The sequence below is a fragment of the Hirundo rustica genome, chromosome 2 (assembly GCF_015227805.2).
Source record: "Hirundo rustica isolate bHirRus1 chromosome 2, bHirRus1.pri.v3, whole genome shotgun sequence".
NCBI lineage: Eukaryota > Metazoa > Chordata > Aves > Passeriformes > Hirundinidae > Hirundo > Hirundo rustica.
This window is the reverse complement of record NC_053451.1, coordinates 110,432,925-110,453,428: the sequence shown is the minus strand read 5'-3', so window position 1 is coordinate 110,453,428 and position 20,504 is coordinate 110,432,925. Positions and strand designations below refer to the sequence as shown.

General features: G+C 40.9%; 1 protein-coding gene across 4 annotated transcripts in view; it reads right to left on the bottom strand.

The window, feature by feature from the left end:
* The window catches only part of PRRG1 (proline rich and Gla domain 1), a 30,394-nt gene extending 12,614 nt beyond the window's left edge, over positions 1-17,780 (bottom strand). Inside the window, exons 1-2 of one of the 4 annotated variants that reach the window (XM_040054556.2) lie at positions 17,708-17,780; positions 2,038-2,087 (exon numbers count right to left, since the gene is read on the bottom strand). In XM_040054556.2, the coding sequence (XP_039910490.1) occupies positions 2,038-2,047 (10 nt within the window). In that variant the 5' untranslated portion in view covers positions 2,048-2,087; positions 17,708-17,780. Of the gene's footprint in view, positions 1-2,037; positions 2,088-3,993; positions 4,061-17,299; positions 17,353-17,696 lie in introns of those variants that run through there. The other 3 variants (XM_040054555.1, XM_040054558.2, XM_040054557.2) reach the window with 3 other exon arrangements.
* Positions 17,781-20,504: the final 2,724 nt, after the last annotated feature.

The following is a 20,504-nucleotide window of genomic DNA, read 5'->3' as shown; positions in this document are numbered from 1 at the left end:
CAAATACTTGTTTCTCTATTCACTTTCCAATTTCCAAAAAGAATAAAGGTTTAAAAGCTAGTATGTTAAGAAATATTGCATTTGGTATATATTGGTATGAGTTTTTAGTTAATACTTTACTTTTCCAAAAGGAGATAATCATACATTTCTGAAATGCATTGATGAAGACAGCAAAATGTTACTTCAGTTCAAGAATGGACAATATATAACTATCTAAACTCCCAGAGTTTTTATTTAACAATCCATATTCAGAAGGTCTGTCTTCTCTCACAACACAGTACATAAAATGCACATACTACAGAGACAAAAAAAAAAAAAAAAAAAAAAAAAAAAAAAAAAAAAAAAAAGGCAAGCCTGCTGAGGAAAATAAACTGCATCCCATATTAATTATGAATGTATCTGATAAATAACAATCTCTGGCTAGTCCAGACTGGGAATGCCTTTTGACCCTGCAAGGCTGGAAATAAAAATGAAGTTCATTAACTTGTTTGTTTGGATGTGACATTTTTAATGCAGTGCATAATCTTAGTGACTTCAAATCTTATTGAGAAGTCAATACAAATGTATCAAGGAAATAAAATCCTGCAACTGAAACACAGGGATTTAATGAGAATCAGGCACTGCCTGATGAATCTTAGAAAAAAAAGATAATGGAACCGTATTGCAGAACCCACACTGACATCTTAGTATTCCATAACCATGTAGATATTCAGCTACAGTTGGACAGGAGTGTGCAAAAAGCCCACCTGGGTTGGTTGCCCACCTAGCTAAGCCACAGCATGGCTGAATTTTCTGCAGCTGTTACTGTGGAGCTGAACATAATCAGGGAAGACTTGCATTCGGTAGGAATAAAGGAATGAAGCAAGGTAAGTCACTTTTTCACTTTGTTAAGGAGGTTAACCATCTAATATATTTAAATAGATTTAAAAAAGCCAAAATCATTATTTTGGCATTATATAAGACACAAATCATCCAAAGCCTCTTCTACTTCCCCAATTTTAGTAGGATATAGATGAAGTTATAGCTACCAAATTTAATGTGTTTGAATACATAATTTCTTCAGATGTTTGTGCTCTGTATGTAACTGCAATAATTGGTTTTTACACAGAATCAGAAAGCTTCCAAAGACTTAGTTTCATATATTATTATTGAAGAGAACAATAAAGTCAGATCAATTTATTACACATCCTCTGGAAAGCCTGCTTGCTACGCTAGTAGTGAATGGATACTCTAGCAAGGTGAAATTCAATCAGAACTGGAGCCAGGCACGGACACAAGAGGATAAGTATTTTGCAGCTTGCCAGCTGAAGCTTTTCCAGAGAAAGGAAACAAGCTTTAGGTCTGTAGTGACAGGGGGAACAGGGAGCAGCAGCGTGGGAAAAGTATTCTGAGACACTGAAGTGCCGCCAAAGCAAAGTCCAGGACAGCTTGGACACAAAACCAACTCTATCGAGACCATTATGGAGCTCCCTTTTTTGACTCCTTACCAACATCTAAGCAGACTAAAATCACTACTAAATAGTAAAAATAAACATTTTAGCTCTAAATTTGAAACTGTTGCTGCTGCTATTAAATCTTTCTGTTGGTCATCTCAATAAATCCATTTGATTTGAATAGGGCTGGAAAGAGAAAAATGATTTGTGCTTTTATTTATAATGTTTTAAAAAGCAACTTCTGCTCTGAGAACTGGGAGTTGAGAGAGACAAGCTTCAAAACAATTGAAACTAAAAACAGTTAAAGTACTCAAGGCTGGAAATTCAGCTCTGTGGTCTTCATTCTGCAGCCAGCTTTCAAAAGGCCACAAGTCTGTGATGATTTTTATGGTCTGCAAATAATATCTCTGTCAGAACAGCTGCATGACTCCAGTTCAGCCCAGTGTGGGCAAAGATCTGCATCATCTGTAACATCAAAGCCAGTTCATTGCCAGAGAGCATCTTTTGTGCAAAGAGACTGGGATTGTGAGCAGAAGACAGTTTTGGGGTGTGTTACTTCACAGGAAATAATAGAGAATGCACACTCTCAGTAGGTTGAACTTACCACTATCCATGGTGATTGCTGTCGAGGCAGGGAATTTGCAAGTATCAAGTCTGTAAACAAAAGGGGAAATATCCCGATAAGTTTGCAAATTACAATCAACTTGGACAAGTTTCTCTTGATTCCCAAATACTGGTACAAATAGATCAGTATTTGAAACTCCATGATCAAAATTAATCCCTCTCCTGAGCTGTATCAGTACTGCATGCAGGCTGATTTCAGTAGTATACTAACATTATCCAAGAAAGAGATAACCTTTGAAATAGTTTAACATTTTTCAGGCTTTTCAAATACAGAATATCAAAAATGTTAAAATGAAATAAGAGGGTGTGTATAATTTCAAACAAAATGCAACCTGTTTTGCCTAATTGAACTTTAAAGGTATTACATTCTCCACTGTAATTACTTATACCTTAACTAAGACTTAAATTCACTCTGCAGAGATCATCAAGTCAACACATTATCTTTAGTCTATAGATCAGATCTTTTGAAATCAGAATGAACACATGGAAATTCATTCAGAGCCAGCTACTGATTAAAACAGGATGCCTGCATAAAGTCCCAGGGCAGAACAAGACCTGCGATTTGGCAAAGGAACTTGCACTACATGAGAGGATCCCAACCTGCCCTGCAAGAGCTCACATGTGCTTTGTACCTCATCTTGGAAAGAGAACAGACAGGAGATGCTCTCAGTTGAGAAAGTGCCTGAAGCTCATTGCACTCACCAGGCAAAGGGCCAATATGAACTGCATCTGGAGGAAGCAACAGTAGAGCAGCTCCCTGGAGTCTTTTTTGGTATGGGAAAAGTCAGGAAAATAAAAGCTTTCAGCGAAGTAAGAGAAAGGTGCAACTGCCTAACCAAGTTAGTAGAACACCACGAGGTTAAAGGTTTTTTTATTAATAAATTACCTACTCCTAAGCACCAGTCTTCAGTGGCCAGGTTACACATCAACATATCACACCACCCAGATGTCCTCACTTTCCATAAATCCAAACCCTCAGAAGCAAACCTTTCTGTAGAAAAGGTTGGGCATGGCTGTTGTAATAAACAAAGAAGGAAAGTTAATGTTTCCAGCCTGGCCTGCCCAACACTGTAACTCGTCATGCAAGAGTAGGCTGCAGTGTTTGCAGTGCTGAGGTGAATGGTGCTCCATGAAGACACCCCTGACTGCTACAAAACTGGAGTGGTGCTACAAGATGTGGGATGAAGGAGCAAACCGATTTTACAGTTCATCAAATCTCTGTAAAAGCAAATAAATTTGAATAAAAAGCAGACATTAAGGCACTCTGAAATCTCACCACCACAGTGTTTAGCTTGTCACAAAGTATTGTAGCTTGACAAAAGCAGAGGGCTTAATTTTTTTTTTTTTCCCCAGAACATATATAAAACCTCTTTTAGTAGCCAGAATTTTTCTTGGCAGACTACTCTATGCCAAAACAAATTACCTTTGCCCTTCACTTCTTGAATAAAAAGAAAATTAGTGTCATTTAATGATTAGTCACATCGTCACAACCCAAATATCTGTGATATTTGCTAAACTTAGCTGTGATACTGCTAAACTTATTAAAATAAACAGGTCATGAAAGACTTGGCTAGTGGTCTATTTTCTTCACCCATTGCATTATTATTTTCTTTTGCCATTTATTACCCTCCAGTTTCAGACAGCTGGTTCAGCAACAGCCCCCCAAATAAACACACATCAATAGAAGAGGCAGTACCCAGGAGTGTGCCAAGGGGCAGCAATGCAAGGAATTAAACATACCTTTCCCATGCTTCCCCTCTTGAATGGGGTCTTTTTTTTTTTTTTTTTTTGCAATAAATTTCAGTTAGTCTTTAATGTTTCACCCGTTTAACAAAACTTGAGTGTGAATGTCTTCAACATTCAAAATATAAAAACACAAGACAAAACACCAGCATCCACGTCCATGAGTCACAACCCCTCTGATGGATCCACCTACTTGGAACTGTGTTGGGAAAAAGGGGCTCTGTGCCCCCCCTCTGCTCCGGGATGTTTTCCACCAGGAGCAGAGCAAGTCACTGCCTCTGCCTTGGCACCTGGCACTTGGTACTTGGCATATCATGTCCTCTGGGAATGAACACCAGAACACTGACACACGGGTTGGGAAACTGGGGAAAACACAGGGAGAAGAAAAAAGAAAACAGAGAAGGCAAAATATCTCTTAATTTCTTCAAAGGAAATTGTATTAGGGGCTAGTGCCAAAATAAAGAGTTGCTGAAGTGGCTGCAGAACACAAATTGTGTTTCACTTTACCTCCTACATTACAGAAGGAACAGTATGCCCTTCTCTAGGAAATATCAAATACAGCCTTTCAGTCAGTGGCTGTAGTGCAGAAATCTGCCTTCATCAATCCACATCAGAGTTTTACAGCACTTAGAAGTATTCAGAGCTCCCTGGAACTAATTATGCCCATTCTCTGACAAATGTGTTTCTGCTATGCTCTCCTGACTCTCCTCTCAAACTTCTCCATTTCCAAGCTCCCACAAATCACAGCTTCACCCTCTATTAACAGTCCCTTCCCCAAGAGGGAAGGAGCTTAATTATACTTTAGTCCTCTGCTCTTGGTTCAAACTGACTAAATAGTTCAAAGTGGCTTGGAAAAAGGGATTGAACAAAGACAAGTACAAAAATCTTTTTTACAGTCATAAGACAGCTAATAAAGCAGAAGAGGGCTGGTCACACCACAGGAACATCCTGACTTACTACTGACTCATTTATTCCTCTGTCCATCTCTTTACTTTGTTTCCTGCTTTAGGTCTTCACAAACCTTACTGAAACACCAAAATTTGTTGCTTCATGAATCCCTCTTCTATCCATCTTCTGTAAGGTTATACATCACCTTAGGTATGTAACAACACAGTGGACAGCTGTACAGCCCTATACCCATGCTGAGCGTCCAATTCTGAATTAATGGCAGCTGATCCTACCACACGTGACCTTTTCCACCTACCTGCTTGGCTGTCAGTAGAATGCTTAAAAAAAAACAACAAAAAACAATGAACCACACACTTCTAGTAGGAACTGTAATGACTCAGTGGGAAATACTAAGTTCTAAAGCCTGTGGAGAGCCCAGGAGAAACACCAACACCACCCCTGCTATTTACCAGCCACCAACAGGCTGGAGCTTCTTACCAAGGAGAAACATCTTGTGTGAAAGAAAAACTAATATTGAAAAAAAACCCCCAAGCTGTACATCCCTTTCCATAACTAACCTAAATATTCTTTTTCTCAATTCTGAAAGTACCCAAATCATGCATACACTATTTATAAGCATAAAGCATAAAATATTTGTATACATATTTCCAAAGGTGGTTATCATATTCCAGCAGTGGCAATCTCTCAAATTGGGAAGGTGACTAATTTCAGCATTAAAAGCTGCTGTCTAAAGACAGCGATTCTGCAGGATTTTGTGGCATTTACTAGGATAACCATCTTTGGCTGGCAGGCACACACCTCTTCTGGGCACAATTCCTGGGCTCCAAGTTTAATGGCAACTTGTGTGCAGCACGTACCATTAAAGGACAGAGGAGCTGACTGAGGGCACACAAACTGCCTGCACTGTTCTCCCTCACTGTCATTTGTTCCAAGGATACAGAACATGGAGAACAAAGCGAGTCGTTGAGGGAAGCGAGTAGAAAGGGACGGGAAAGTAAGGCTAACATAAAGCAGCAGCAGTATTTTCCCTCACCTAGTTTCCCACCTGCTGTGTTAAAAGTCACTTAAAATACTGCAAGGTCCCTGCTCCTCTCCCAGCTGGGGAGGGATGCACATGACAGCATTCAGGTAGGGAAGGAGGAAGTGGCTTTTTTCCATTCTGCAACAGAACTCTGGTAAGTGGCACAGCTGTTAACTTTAGTTTTGTAATCTGTACAATTCATGAAGCCAAAGAGCTACATAATTTCTTAAAGTTATCAATATTTAGGTTCTTCTGGCGACTTTCATGAAAGCAGATCCATTCCAGGGACACTATTAGCTAAAACATCAGTAGCCATTCAGTCTAAAAAATAAACACCCCTGTTCCAGCTCCTCAGTCCCAAACCAGCTGCAATGCAACAACTGGAACATGCCTGGGGGAGGTTAGTTTAGAGGAAATATTAAAGCATTATCAATCTGACTTCCTGTGTAGCTATTTAATTATCTGACAGCCATTTATACAGAATGTATTATGTGCCTACCTAAAAATCCCACTCCCACCACATGTCTTTTACATGCTTGGAAAGACTATAATTTCTTTTTACTGTTATCCACTTCCAAAGAGCTTTCTCCCCAGGAAAAGCATACCAAAAAATTTACATTGATTCAAATGCTGGAAAAATAGATAGATTTTTCTCTGAAGAGGAATTCCATAGGATACGGGAGAACCCTGTATTTATTAAGTTCAGTTTGCTTGCAAACCCAAGGTTTGCCAGGGAATTTGGTGGGAACAGAGAGGGAGGGAACACTTTGGAAACTTCTCTGTCAGATGAGGATGCAAAAGATTTTTCCCACCTCAGTCTCCATGGGACAAGAATAAGAGTAAAATAGATCTGAAAAACCTTCTGCTTTGTATGTGCTATTTGATCACAGCATTATAAAACATCATCATTAATTTAAGCACCCAAAACCAGAAACCAGATCACTAAGAGGAACCTGTAATTAATTCACAGACTGCCACTGCACCCTAAACCCAGTGAAACAGATGATTACTCAAAGAATAAGCAGGCACAGGGCACAACAGCACCCTGTGAGCAGAGAGAAGAAAGCTCCTCAGGACTGCAGCTGGACAGATCTGCAGCTGGAGAGACTGAGAAAATCTGAGCTTCTGCCTCATCTTCATTACCCCTTCTTCACTCAGTGTTTTTTGTTCTGCTTAAGCTGTGGCAATATTCTAGCTGATATTCTGGTGGAAGGGGGAATTGCTATAAGCTAAGGTATCTCTTCCTTCCCCTCCCTTTAAAAACCAAACAAGAACATTCTCCTGATACATCTTGGCGGGCAGGACTTTTGGCAGGAAAAGTAGCAAAACTCTTTACAGAGAGGGAGAATTTTGGTGGATTGCATTGTTTTAAAACTCCTGGGGACCACGTGGGGCAGTTCCTGGGAGGCATAATTGAACACTTACATAACCATCTGTGTGGAAACCAGAATTCCACGAATCCTCAAGAGACCATGCCTTTCCGAGCAGCCTGTAGAGTAGAATTTCAGACACCTCACTCTTCTGTAAGCTACTGTCAGAAGACATCGATTTAGGTTATACAATCTCCCATGTCTTAGGAATTCAAATTTAGAGCATTTAACTTGATAATCCATTGAAATGTTGATATAACAATAACCAATTCATCTCCTTTTTCAAGTGAGAATGATGAACAATTAAATAAAGCTTTCACAGTAGGATGTGTTTTTATCCTGATTTTATTTGGACACAAAATTGATGCTATATCACTTATCTATTCCACATTCTGTTCCTTGTCACTTATCTATTCCACATTCTGTTCCTCTGCCAGTACCTTTTAACTAAATCTGACACTGAGATTTCTTCCGTGCTCCCACACATTTTTCATGAAAATCAATGACCAAGAAGAACAGAGAAAAGCCATTAATGCTCTTCAGTGAAGTGAAGATGGGTTTACCAATTGCAGCAGTTACCTCAGAAGTCATGGTGCCTTTGGCACCTGGAAATCATTATGTACTTTGCCAGCAGAAAGTGGGCAGTCAGGAAGCAAACACCATGTCCAGGACCAGGCACAGCTCCACAGCCCTTTAAGCCCTAGCTTAAAGACATGAGAACAGGAAAAGAGCACTGCCAGCATGGGTGAGATGTCAAAATATTGTGATCTGGTGTAGCAGCTGGATAACAAGGATAAGCATGTGAGGGAATGGAGGGGAAGTCAGATTAGTAGTGGGAAAGGTGAAAAGGCAACAGAGACAGGAACAGAGCTTCACTGTAGATCTGGTGCTCCCTGACCTAATTAGTGTTTGGGTGCCAGCTGACAAATCTAACTTGTCAGCCACTTGGATATCATCTATTCTAACTTAGCTTGAATAGCTGGACAACTTATCTGAAGCAATTACAGTGGCCATGAATAATTACCTCTAAGTGCATAATAATGACCTCTATCCAAGACTACACTCACATTAGCTAGGAATGCAGAGCACCAGGAGTCCACCTGAACTGGAGTTGGTGCTGAGGACCCAACACTTACACAGCAGAGGTCAAGAATTCTACTTTGGGGTAGCACTAATTTGCTTTCATGAGCTGAGCACCATCTGGCAGTGGGACAGCAGCTCTTAGGGTTTATCTTCAGGCTTACCTTCATGCAAAAATATCTCAGTCTGAGTGTTTTGAAATGTTTTTGCAATGCAAACCAAAGCACAGAAAGTAGTGACAACTGGAAAATTCCTAAATTGAACCAAAATGCCTCTGCAGATACACCCAACCTGCACTGTATGACCACACTCACAACAGTAAGTAGCTGAGGAAGGAACCTCTATAAAATGATTTCCCAGCAAAGAGCCAAAGGTTATTACAGGGTGATAGTGAATGTTTGGGAAAAACTTTCTGTGAGGCTACAAAATTACTCTGATAAATAAGCTGACAAAAACAAAGGTAATGTGAAGCTCTCTCAAACTAAAAAGCAAATGAAAAAATAAAACCTCTCAAAAATAAAAAAAATCTCACCAGAGTGTAAGAGATTTCTGAAGCAGTCTATGTGCTTTTCTTCTGTCTTCAAAAATTATGTTACTGAAGCAGAAATTATATCCTGCTAATACACAGGACACCACAGGGCCCAGTTTAAGGCTAAAAACCTGAAAAACTGGAGTAGTTTCTCAGAAACACCAGAAAGAGAGACACACAGAGACAGCTAATCCAGGAACTATGAGACAACCTAGCCAGCCCTCACCTCCCCAAGCAAAAAAAGCACATTCTTCCCACACACCCCCCTAAGGAGTACAATTACAGACTACAAAGTTAACATCGAGTTTATGATCACCGTTACTGATACTTTCAATAACTTCCTCTCCAAAATGTCACCAGCTTCTAAAATCATAGAGTAACACACAAAGTCAATACATAATAAGCCAGAGGAAAAACATGATCCCTTTGCTACATATTTACAGGTAGCTGAAATGTTAAATAGTGCATTGATAAAATCCTATGTTATACTAGTAAAGTGACAGCTGCTTATTAAATAGCATGTATTTTTTTTTTAATTTATAGTAAGATAAAATAATCAATGGACCTGCTAGCACTTTTAAAGAAAAAGAAAAAAAAGAAAAAAAAAAAAACCACCAACAAACAAACAAACAAACAAACAAAAACCAAAACACACACACACACAAAAAAAACCCCAAACCATGAACTGTATCAGAATACCATGGAATGTTTTTATTCACAGCCTCCCTAAATTAGGAGCTTTGAACGTGCACTCATCTTATTTTCCTCCCCTATTCTGTCCCTGTTTTCATACAAATGAAACATTTGCATCTGTTCTCTAGATTACAAACAAGCCAGTTTTGCTTTTGTGGTTCAGAGCATCTCCTGATGCTTTACAGACAACAAACTGAGGAACAGTCAGCAGCTCCCAACTTCAGCTGAAAACTGCATTGTCTATGGATGAAAAATTACATGTTGCTATTCATTTGGAAAGAAGGAAAATATCCTTTGTGTTTAAATCATCACTGTATAACAAACCTCTCAGTTCAGAGAAGGCAGATATTCAGTTGATCTAACTGTAACACATGGAAGCCAAGCATTACTTCTCATAACATGAGAAACTGGAGGGTACCCACTGACCTCAGCTGACACAGATGTAAATGAACCAAAGGACCTGAAATTTCACACAGTGTGTAATTCATGGAACTTGCCGCTCTAGGATGCTGCTCAGGACAAAAGTAAAAATAAATTAAAACAACTAGAAAGGACATCAATAAATGAGAGTGAGATTTGGTGGTTACTATAAAATAATTCTCCAGATGTAGCTTTTATTGTTGACTACATGGCTGTGAAAGGAGAAGAGTCCAGTGCCCAGTACAAAATGGGTAACTACATCCAGTTCCTCTCCAAAGTGCTTTAAAACTGGATCAGGACCAGGGGAGCAAATATCAGCACCTAATTCCATGACACAATCAGAAAACAAGTTGATAGATAGCATGTGGTCTCCTTAAAGATCCTACTCACCACCTACAATCTCTCTTTTTCATTGTCTCTGGTCTCCCAAATCAACACATCAAAGCATTCCTAATAAGTAGAAAGTAGAGTACAACAGTGCTTTCTGCCTTTTAAAAGCATATATGGGTTAGGTAGGGAAGGAAAAAAAAAAAAAAAAAAAAGTAAAGAGTACTACTTTTATTTTATATTATACCTCCCTAGACATGAGAGGGAAGAGCCAAGGAACAGTCTCTGGGCACAGTCCATTCACAGAAATGTAATTTCATTACAGGTACAGTGTTTGTCTGCTCAGAAAAGGTCATAAGATCAAAGCTAACAATGTACTATTTAATCTGCTCTGAAACTCTTACAGATACTTTCTTTCCCAACACAGCTTATAAAGCAAAACTATGACCCAAGTGTCACAAATAATACCTTTACAGTTTTTCCAATAACACAAACTGGCTGTACAAGATTCAGCCTCCAACTCTATTAATCTGTAGCCAATATTCAATTCTGCTCTTTTCACAGAAAAAGAGAGACCTGGCAATTCCATACATTTGAAAAATATTTTCCTCAACTCACTGAAGTCTTTCTTGGAATTATTACAATATTGTGAAAGGCAAGCAGCAACCGCTACTTTCAAAAATCAGATCACCTCTAAACTATCAGTATTTTTCAAGCAGCTATTAAGAAACTCCAGAAAGATTGTAGATCTCAGAATGTGCATTTCTGCAGTAAAAAAGAACCTGGGTAATTTCACATTGGTACCTTTGTGTGCAATAATTTTATAGCAAACATAAGATTTCTACTTAATGAGGCTTATTTTGTTTTTCTGTGATGAGGCAACATTCTGCCCGTAACAGAAACTGCATTTAGCACTTGTTTGCTAGGCCAATGTCTAATACCCCATTTAATGTAGAAAAATTAACCCCAAACCAATAAAAAGTAATTCCTTTGTGAAGTGCTAAACTAAGCTAGAGAAATGTGCAAACAAAGCCTTCTCTTCCAAGCATTTATGCACCGTCAGCATGCTTTAATATAAATTTCCACCCTGCCTGTCCTCCCCTGAAGCAATGCATATATGACAACATTTCAGAGCATGCTTTAATGGGATTTTCCAGTCAACCAAAAATCAAATTGCAGAGAAGTTATGAAAGAGTCATAAACACATATTTCATCTCATTGAATTATATGGTAACTAGGCAAAAGATAATGAGGCACAACTCCTTTAGAGATTTTATTAAGTTTTCTGTCACACTGGGGAATTGCATAAAAAGAGCATACAGAAAGTTGCACACCACCAGAATCCACAGAGCAGCTGCAGTAAAACAGAAGGGTAAAGAGCCCTGCAAACTGGGGGGGAAAAAAAAGTAAATTTTAAATACTAAATACTCTTATTTCCCTCTCTCAACGCCCACATCTGTTATTTCTCACACAACTTTACCTGAATTTCCAAACATGTGAAGATGCACAATTATTTTACTGCATTGCACTTCATTTTATTTTTTCTGAGCAGGATTTGAACAAACCTACCCACAAAGCTCATTTATACATTTAGGGTACAGCAAAACATTTTCTGACTTCAGTCTTGAAGAGAAGTTAAGGAATTTTTCCTCCTTTCCTGCCACTGCCACCTACCCTTCACTGGGGATCAGCCCCCTGATGTGGCTGACACTGTTCTGCGCTCTGCACTTTGGCTTTGTCCCTCTCCCACTGACCCCCTCTCCTCCTCTGCTCCCCAGGACAGCCACAGAAAGGAAATGTGAACTTTCCAGACTGTACCTCCCACCAAAGTCAGCCTCTCAGGCAGCTAGTTTTGCATCCCTTGTGACCTCTAGTCCAGCAATTTTACTATGGTCCCTTCCAATCAGCTACTACAGAGCAGTAGAAATCCTTAAATTCATGGCATTTTTCCTAAAGGAAGCACACTGGTCTAGAGGATGGAGGCATTCTGAACATTGTAACTGGAGAAAACACTGCAAGATAGAACTAACATCTAATTCAAACTGTCATTTATGAGGAAATAAGGATCACAGCTTCACCCATACAAACAGTTTCATAGAATCATAGAGCAGGAATGTCAAAAGATTGTCTGGTCCAACCTTTTGTGTGGAAGGCAGCCCAGGTGAGGTTATCTAGCACCCTGTCCAATCACAAAAAAATGACCCCTCTGGTTATGGGGACTCCCCCATGTTCTTGGGGAGGTTGTTCCAAGTGAATGATTGATCTAACTGTAAAAAAATTCTTTCTTATATTGAGATGAAAACTTTGGTCAAATCTTTGCCAAGAGTTCCTAACAAGCAGTGAAAGTGCTTTGATACTTCCATTTTTGAGAACTGCAGATCTGATGAGCTTGTAGCTGGGCACTTCTTTACATTTCACCCTAACTGGCCTTTCCATAAAAGATGAGCTTGTTCACCTTCTCACCTTCTCGCTTGTTTTAAAATAAAACAGGTCAGGTCCCTGCTGCATTTGAGACCACCAGGGAAGCAGTCAAAATGCAAAACCCAGCAAGGATGGAGCGGAAAAGGAAGTGGGACAAGCTTAGATCAGTTAAGCCGCTTACACAGCCACAGAGTCAATAGGCCTTGCCTTTATTTCGCTGCTGCCCACAGCTCTGACAAGCAACTGTAGCAAACAGCAAACAGTGCAGCGAGTCCATTCCATTTCTGATACTCAGAAGTGCTCAGCAGTATTTAAATAAAGTATCACAGACTGTGCTCATTTTAGCTGCCACGGGAGAAATCTGTAGGAAAACGAGCAGGAGATTAACCTAATTCTGACACTGAAACCTCATTTAACCCTTCCCCATTCCCTATAGTCATGAGAAGGGAAACCAGGGACAGAAAGACAAACAGAAAGTTGTTTCTCCTCCCAGGTTTATTTAGTAAATCTTTTGAAGAGTTACAGTCTGCAAATAAAAGCTGAAGAATACACACAAGGTCAGTAAACAACTAACTGATAAACCTGGAGTAAACAGCCAGGTGCAAAAGTTCACATGTCTGATGAAGCCACTATTTATGAATTTTCCTGCTAGGATTCCATAAACTGCCTTCACACCAGTGAGCTAACAAATTCACACTTCAGTGCCAAGTAGGAAACATTTACAAATACAGCTGATTATAATAAAAATTACAGTTTAAACAGTTATGTTAAATGGTTAATTTAACAATTGGGATTTTAATGAAGAATTGCTGTAAAATGAATCTTGAAACTGGGCCATCCATTGTTATACTACAGGAAACCAAAGAGCTCAACAAAACAGGAATATCCAGAATTACCACAATTCTTGGTGTAAACAAACAAACAAAAAATCTCACCCACCCTGAAGTTCTGGCAAATATAGATTTTCTGTAGTTTCAGGTAACAAAATGAATACTTCACTGGGATTAAGTTTTATGTATGAAAAATTACTCCTATCCTACACTTCACATGGTTATCTCTGGATTTCAGCATTACTTAATTTGACCACTCTTGGAGTAATCATATTGGTACAGACTGACCACTAAGATGAAAAACAGGAAGTATGTTGAGGGTGTGATCTTCAAATATGAGATGCCAGCTTTCAAAAGTAATTTCAGAAGCAACATGAGAAGGCTGATTCAAATGTTTTAAATGAAACACTCCACTGAGCAGGTAAAATGCACAATGAAATGTGTAAAATGCATGCGATCCCAAAGATCTTCCAAGATGCAACTGCAGGACAGTCTGTCTCTCTCTCATGCAAAGACATCTATGGTCAAAAAAGTTATCTTTTTACACAAAATAGCTGTTTCACTGGTTTGAAAATGGGCAACACTTCTTGTGCTACTACACTGTGCATGTCTCAGCCCTGGATGCTAACTCCAGTACACTGGGCTGTGGAAATGTATTTGTCTCATTTTATAAATGTAGTTCTGAACAGATACCTTTTATTAAAAGTTAAAGCTATTTTACATAGCGATTATGTATTATTAAAATTAAGCAACAGCCTGAAACAGGCATAAAAGGACTCTCAACAGATGTGTTTTCCTAGTGAGCCAAAATCCATGGTGTGATTTTAGGTGGTTAGCATGGAATTTCTTTAACTGTCAATATGAAGACAGGCTTTGCTTTTGAAATGTAGCTATTCTAATAATAGTATTCAGGAACCTTGATTAAAACACCGATTACTTGATAAATCAGCATCATCAAAAGTGTCAGCAAGAAAAGAATGAGTTAAATGTATTTCAAACCTCACAAATGCATATCAAATTTTACTTAACAAGAATCAGTAAGAGAAGCAACGGTAAACAAGGAAAGGGCTGGGTATGGTCAGATTAGATTTTAAAAGGTCAAACAGTTACCAACATCTGAACTCAGCTGGCAGGAGAACAGACGAGACATTAGGTCATTCAGCCCACTCCTCTGCCAGCTCTGTAGGGTGCTCTACTGCATGCTGCAAGTGCTTTTGTTTATAATGGGGAAGAGGGGAGGAAGCAATGGAGGGGGCAAGAAAGTAGATTATCTTTGGAGGCTGAGGCAAAGCAACCATTAAAGAAACACCAGCCAGACCAGAGAGCATCCTGAAAATACAGTTGATGGGAATTCATGAAAAAGCAAGATGAAAACGAGCAACAAGAATCAGGACTGAGCTGACAAACTGAAAACAAAAGCTTTTAACAGGATGGTGAAAAAAAAAAAAAAAAAAAAAAAATTCTTGCCTACAGGAATCTGGTGTTATTTGTTGAGTAATTGGGAAAAAATGACACATATAGGATTTCCCAGAATAGTGGAAGAGGGAGGCAGAGGCACAAAATGAGTTTGTTTATCCCCAGTACTTGTACCTGGGGTAAGTGCTACCAACCACACCTCTTGTTCCCTGCCTGTCCAGCTGTTTCTAAGAGCCAGGTAAGAGCCAAAAGTAAGTCTGATAAGTCTTTGTTTTCAACTTGATTGGTCCTGTGATCTGCCTCACCAAAAGAATACGGAAATTGTTACACTATCACAGGTGAGGGAAGTCACAGAAGCAGGCAGAACAAAATGATGGACAAGAGGATCACAGGAAAAGGGAGCTGTTTAAAATGACAGGGCAAACAAAAATGGTTCACACTGCTGTAGTGTGAAGTAGGTTAGCACTCTCCTGAAGTGTACTTCTGCCACAGAATTTATTCATGACTCTAGATAAATTACCTAAAAATGTTGTTCCAATGTGGACACCAACTAGGTACATTTTATTTTAGGGATGCATCTCCCAAAATATGACTAGTTGATTTGCAAAAGCAGAACAGGTTTAGAACAGACATTCAATTTATTTGCACCTGTGCACTTAACATAAATGAGGACAACTGAACTCAATACCCTGAAGAAAATCAGATCCTACCTGGACCAGATTTAGTCTCCATAGTTTTATCTTTCACTCTTCCTGTGGAATGGGAGGGTCATTTCCTTGCCTTAAAAGACTTTTGTAAATTAAGAGGGGAACTAGTTGAGTACTGAGATGATAAGCACAACAGAGGATACAAGAAAACTTGTAATTCCATAGTCAAAGCAGAATTTGATGCAGATTTGAGTCAGATCGAGAAAATGTCTCAACATCACACAAGCAAAGTAAAGAAGATGAGACCAAAATATTTTTCTTTAATACCTTGAGTACAACAGGATTTTTATGCAAGAAGCAATGTTATTACTTAATAGAAAACTGCAGTTTGATCTAGATGTATGAAGAGACTGAATTAAAGCTAACTTCAAAACTTCAGTTCTCCACTTGTGTTTCTGGAAATGGCACTATTAGTACAGATACTCTGTGTAAACCTGTCCACTTCTCTCAAAAGACAACTGATATCACCAAGCTATAATCTCAGCACCTGTATGTATTACAACCAGATGCAATGCTTTGCTGTTTTGTGTCCAACACCAGTTGGACACGAATTTCTGTATTAACTTATATGAGAAAAGGATAATCCAAGTTTCACCTGTGAATTGCCTGATATTTGCTAGTTCCAGGAATACAGAGTTACACAGAATCCCAGGTTCCAGCCTAATCTGTTCAAGTTTTCTAGTCTAAAAGAGGTTGAAGCGAGATGGCTGAAACTGAACAGGTAAATAAAAATCTCACTCCTGTTCCCTGTCACCTCCTCTCTGGCTTCTCACTCCCCTGGTTCAGCAAGAACTACTCTTGCAATCTCAGTCACCTTTACTGGGTAAGTCTCCTCACACTGCTCATCACCTCTTGCACTTGTAAACCTCCCCCACAATTGCTTTATCAATGGCACTCCCTCTGTTCAACACAAGGGCCAGAATGTTCAATCTCCCAGTTGCACAACCCCTTTACACAGGTGTGCGTGTCTGTGTGCATAATACACACGTGTACATTAAAAAAACAGGGCTTCTACATGCATACCTACTCATTTATGTACAACTAAAAAAAACCTCTTTCCCTCCCAACCACATCTCCTTGAGCCAGTATAAGCAACTCTACAGCAGTGCAGAGGAACAGATGTGATTACTAACTAGGTTAATCAGAAAAAGTGTTTAAAAGGTCAGTTTGAGCCGGCAGGTAATGCTTCATGCCACTCCCCTCCCCTGCTGTATCAACAATGGTGCCAGCACGGGGAGAAGATGGTACAAGAGGTGGTAATGAGCAGAAAAAGTACAACTAGGGTTTTTCCAGTGACGGTCCATAGTAATAATAAATTTAAGGTCTTGATTTTAATCTAGAACACCAACATCCGCGTAACTGTCCCTCTTCACGAACTTTTCTATGAAAACTTGCAATTCTTTCAAATGTTTTCATGCGCCTATAGTCCTCTTCCTTTTACTCACGGGCTCCATTCTTCTCTGTTTTGTTCCCAACAAGCCCAACCACTGCCTGCTCTCCGCTCCTCAACCAATGCAACATTCAATCCCAGCTTCAGCTGTGGTAACACTGAGGCTCCCTCTGCCCCTCCTGTTTCCTGTGGATGTGGATGAATCGTTCCCTTGCCAGCACCAGGCCTAGCAGAAGTCCCGCAGAGCCCGGGAGCTCGGGCTCATTCCCAAGCACACCTTCCCAGCCCAGCGCGCACAGCCTCGGCCGCGCCGCCCGTCCCGGCACCGCGGCTCCGCACAGACGGGGCCTCGGAGTGACCCTGCCGACAGCGGAAAAAAGTTTTACCAGGAATACGAGAGCTTCGGATCGCTGCGGCTGTGCTCCGTGGGTTTGTTTTGGGGGATGGTGTTTTTTAAAACTTCGGAGAAAAATGTATCAGCCGCCTGTTTCGGAGAGAGTCGCTAACTGCTTCCAAAAGAGAAATCCAGCAGGATTCTTCTTTTGTTCAACACACTCCACACGTTTTCTCCCCCGGCTTAACTGGAAATAGCACAAACGCTTGGAGAGGAGTTTACCGGGCTGCTGCTGGCTGCCGGAGGGCAGCGGGGCGCGTTCCACCCTCACTCCCCTCAGGGTTCCCCTTGCGGGACCCCCGCCCCGGCCGCTCCCTCCGGGCACCGCTCCCGCCGTCCCCGCGCCGGGCAGCCGCTGCCCGCACTCACCGCCCCAGCCCGCAGCTCACCTCGCACTCACCGTCCCAGCCCGCAGCTCTGCCCGCACTCGCCGCCGCCGCCCGGGTGCGGAGCAGGGCCGGCGCTGCCGCCCCGCGCTGCCCCAACGCCCGCTGCGCGCTCGGCGGAGCGGGCGGCGCCTCCGCGCATGCGCCCGGCAGCCCGAGGGCTGCTGTGAGGCGGGGAGAGACGGAGGGCGACCCGCTGCGCCCGTCCGTGTGCTGCTGCCCATCGCCCCGCTGTCCCTGTTCAGAGCTGGCCCGGGGATCACGGGCCTCGCGGGGTGGCTATCAGCCCCCTCCCCGGCACACGGTGGTCCCTTTGGCCGCCCCCGATCGGGAGTTCCCCGCTGCCCCAGCCCGAGGCTCAGCACTCCCCGGCGGTCAGGGGCGCGGGCGCGGCCGCCGTGGCCTCACCGGACCTTCACGCCAAGGTGAATCCCGGAGTTACCGGTCTGTAACCCGGAGTTACAGCATCAGTTGTATCGGAAAAAAGCTCAGAAGTCATCGAGGTCAAGTTGTGACCGAACACACCGTGTCAACCAGACCGTGGCCACATCCAGTCTTTCTTTAACATCTCCAGGAACGGTGACTTCGCCTCCCTGGGCAGTGTGTTCCAATTTTTGATCACCCTTTCTGTGAAGAAATTCCTCAGGGTATCCAACCTGTATAGACTGATGCAGTCTTTTCTTGTAGGGAAGACACACACAGACACAGACACGCGCACACTGGTAATTGTGGTCTTTGATGGAAAGCTGAAATTTGTGCCACAAATAATGATTTTCCTCTTCCGTGCCCCCCGAGGGTGGCTGGATGGAGCTGTGGGGCTCATTGCCCAGAGTTCTGAGCCTTTGAATGCCCTCAGACCTCATTCCCCGGAATGTATTTCAGGAACCCTAAAACATCATGTTCCACATTAAAAAGTAAAAGTTGCTTGGCTTTTTGCACTGCCCAGAATTAATCTGAAACCAGAGAGTTTGATAGCTTAATTTTGTTTGTGACTGGTACCTTCATTTTCACTTTTATGGCTTTTATTGTATGTGTATAGAAAGAAGATGAAGCTCCTCAGAAAATTCACAGCAAATTAATAATCTCTACCTGACTTCAAAGGTGCTGTTATCAGTGGTGCCATGGCCTGAAAATAAATGACTTAGGAACAATCCACAAAAAATAACAGCTTGGTTTGCCAGAAGAGAGATTGAGGTCTAAATGGTGTGGAGTGTAAAATACCATTTATTCTGTGAAAATGGAATTGAGGTTCCCTATAAATATGCAGTGGGCTTTCTTTTAAAGTTCACATTGCTGCTGTCTTCAGTTTCAAAGAATATGAAGAATATGAATATGAATTTTTGTGGCTCAGATTTTTGGTGGGTTACTATGCTGTATACCAGATCTTTTAAACCTTGTTTTATATTAAGAGACAATTGACAATGAGCAGAAAAGGAATGAGGTAGCGCTACAGTCACAGAGAAGTTGAGAGAATGGAAAGACGAGACACAGTTTGCAATAGTTCATTTCAGCTTCTTTAATGAATCTTGACCAACAGTAAAAGTTAATGCTTCCATATGTGTCAGCTGAGAACTGATACTGAGACCATCAGGTGTTAAAAGAAATTGCATTAATGAGTCTGACAGTTCTTTGACAGAATTATCTGGAAACTCCAATGCCTTGAATCAATGGGAGACAAAATACCTCTGGTCTTTGGAAGTTTGTTGAGGCCCTGACAACAAATGGTGAGCAGTGACCATGGAGAGAGGCACACCATCAAAGGCCAAGTTTCCCAGAGAATTCAATTTACATCTGCTTTTCTTTGGAAGGCAGGGAGTTTTCCTGTAATAATTTACGAATACTTGCTACAGGTTGTTTGAATATGCAGTATTCAACCATATCTGTTTAACTTAATAGCAAGCGGTTGGGAAATAACCAGGAAAAGCAACAGATGAAAAATTCTTTATAAGGGTCAGGAGACAATATTTAACTTAATAATTAAGCAGCACTTTCTTCCTTGATTCCAGGTGCATTGCACAGTTTGTTTGTGAAGGCTTAGGGCCAAAAGCTCAAAAAGGCAATGAAAAAGTTAGAAAACACCGGGAACAGAGGACAAGAAATGTCACAGCCATATTGGAAGAGAGAAAACTGGTACTGAGCCTGCTGAAAGGAGTGGAGGCATGAAAACAGACCAGTCTTGAGCATCACTCACTGGGGAACCTTACTGTTGTGAGTTTTTAAGGATATAGTTTAATAAAATTTAAACTATTTGTCCAAGGTGGAATTTCTGAACAGAAAAAAGCCCATTAGTATGGACAATAGTTTTGCTGTGTAAGTACTTCCCTTGGATTTTTGAAAATTAATTCACATCCTGACTCTTCTACTTTGCACACATGGGAGGAACGTTTGGGTCCCACTTCTTGGAGACGTCTCACTTCTTATAAATAGCTAAATATTCACAAGAACAGCAGTAGTAAACCCACCAGAACATCCTGCTGCTGAGGGGATGCTCGATGCCTTTGTCTATGACATTAATGAAGATATCAAATAACACTGGCCCCAAAATAGACCCCTGAGGGACACCAATTATCACTGATGTCACTGGGACTCGGAGCCACTGATCACTATTCTCTGAGTGCCACCATCCAACCCCTTTCTTATCCATCTAACAGTCCACTCTTCTAATCCATCTATCTCCAATTCAAGAGTCTGAATGACTCTCAGTTTTCACAGTCTTAAACCTCATTTCTTTCCTTGAATTCTATCATGGTACAGAAATAATATTAATACAATTAATATTAAAATACAATTTGTAGGTCATATCTGCTTTCA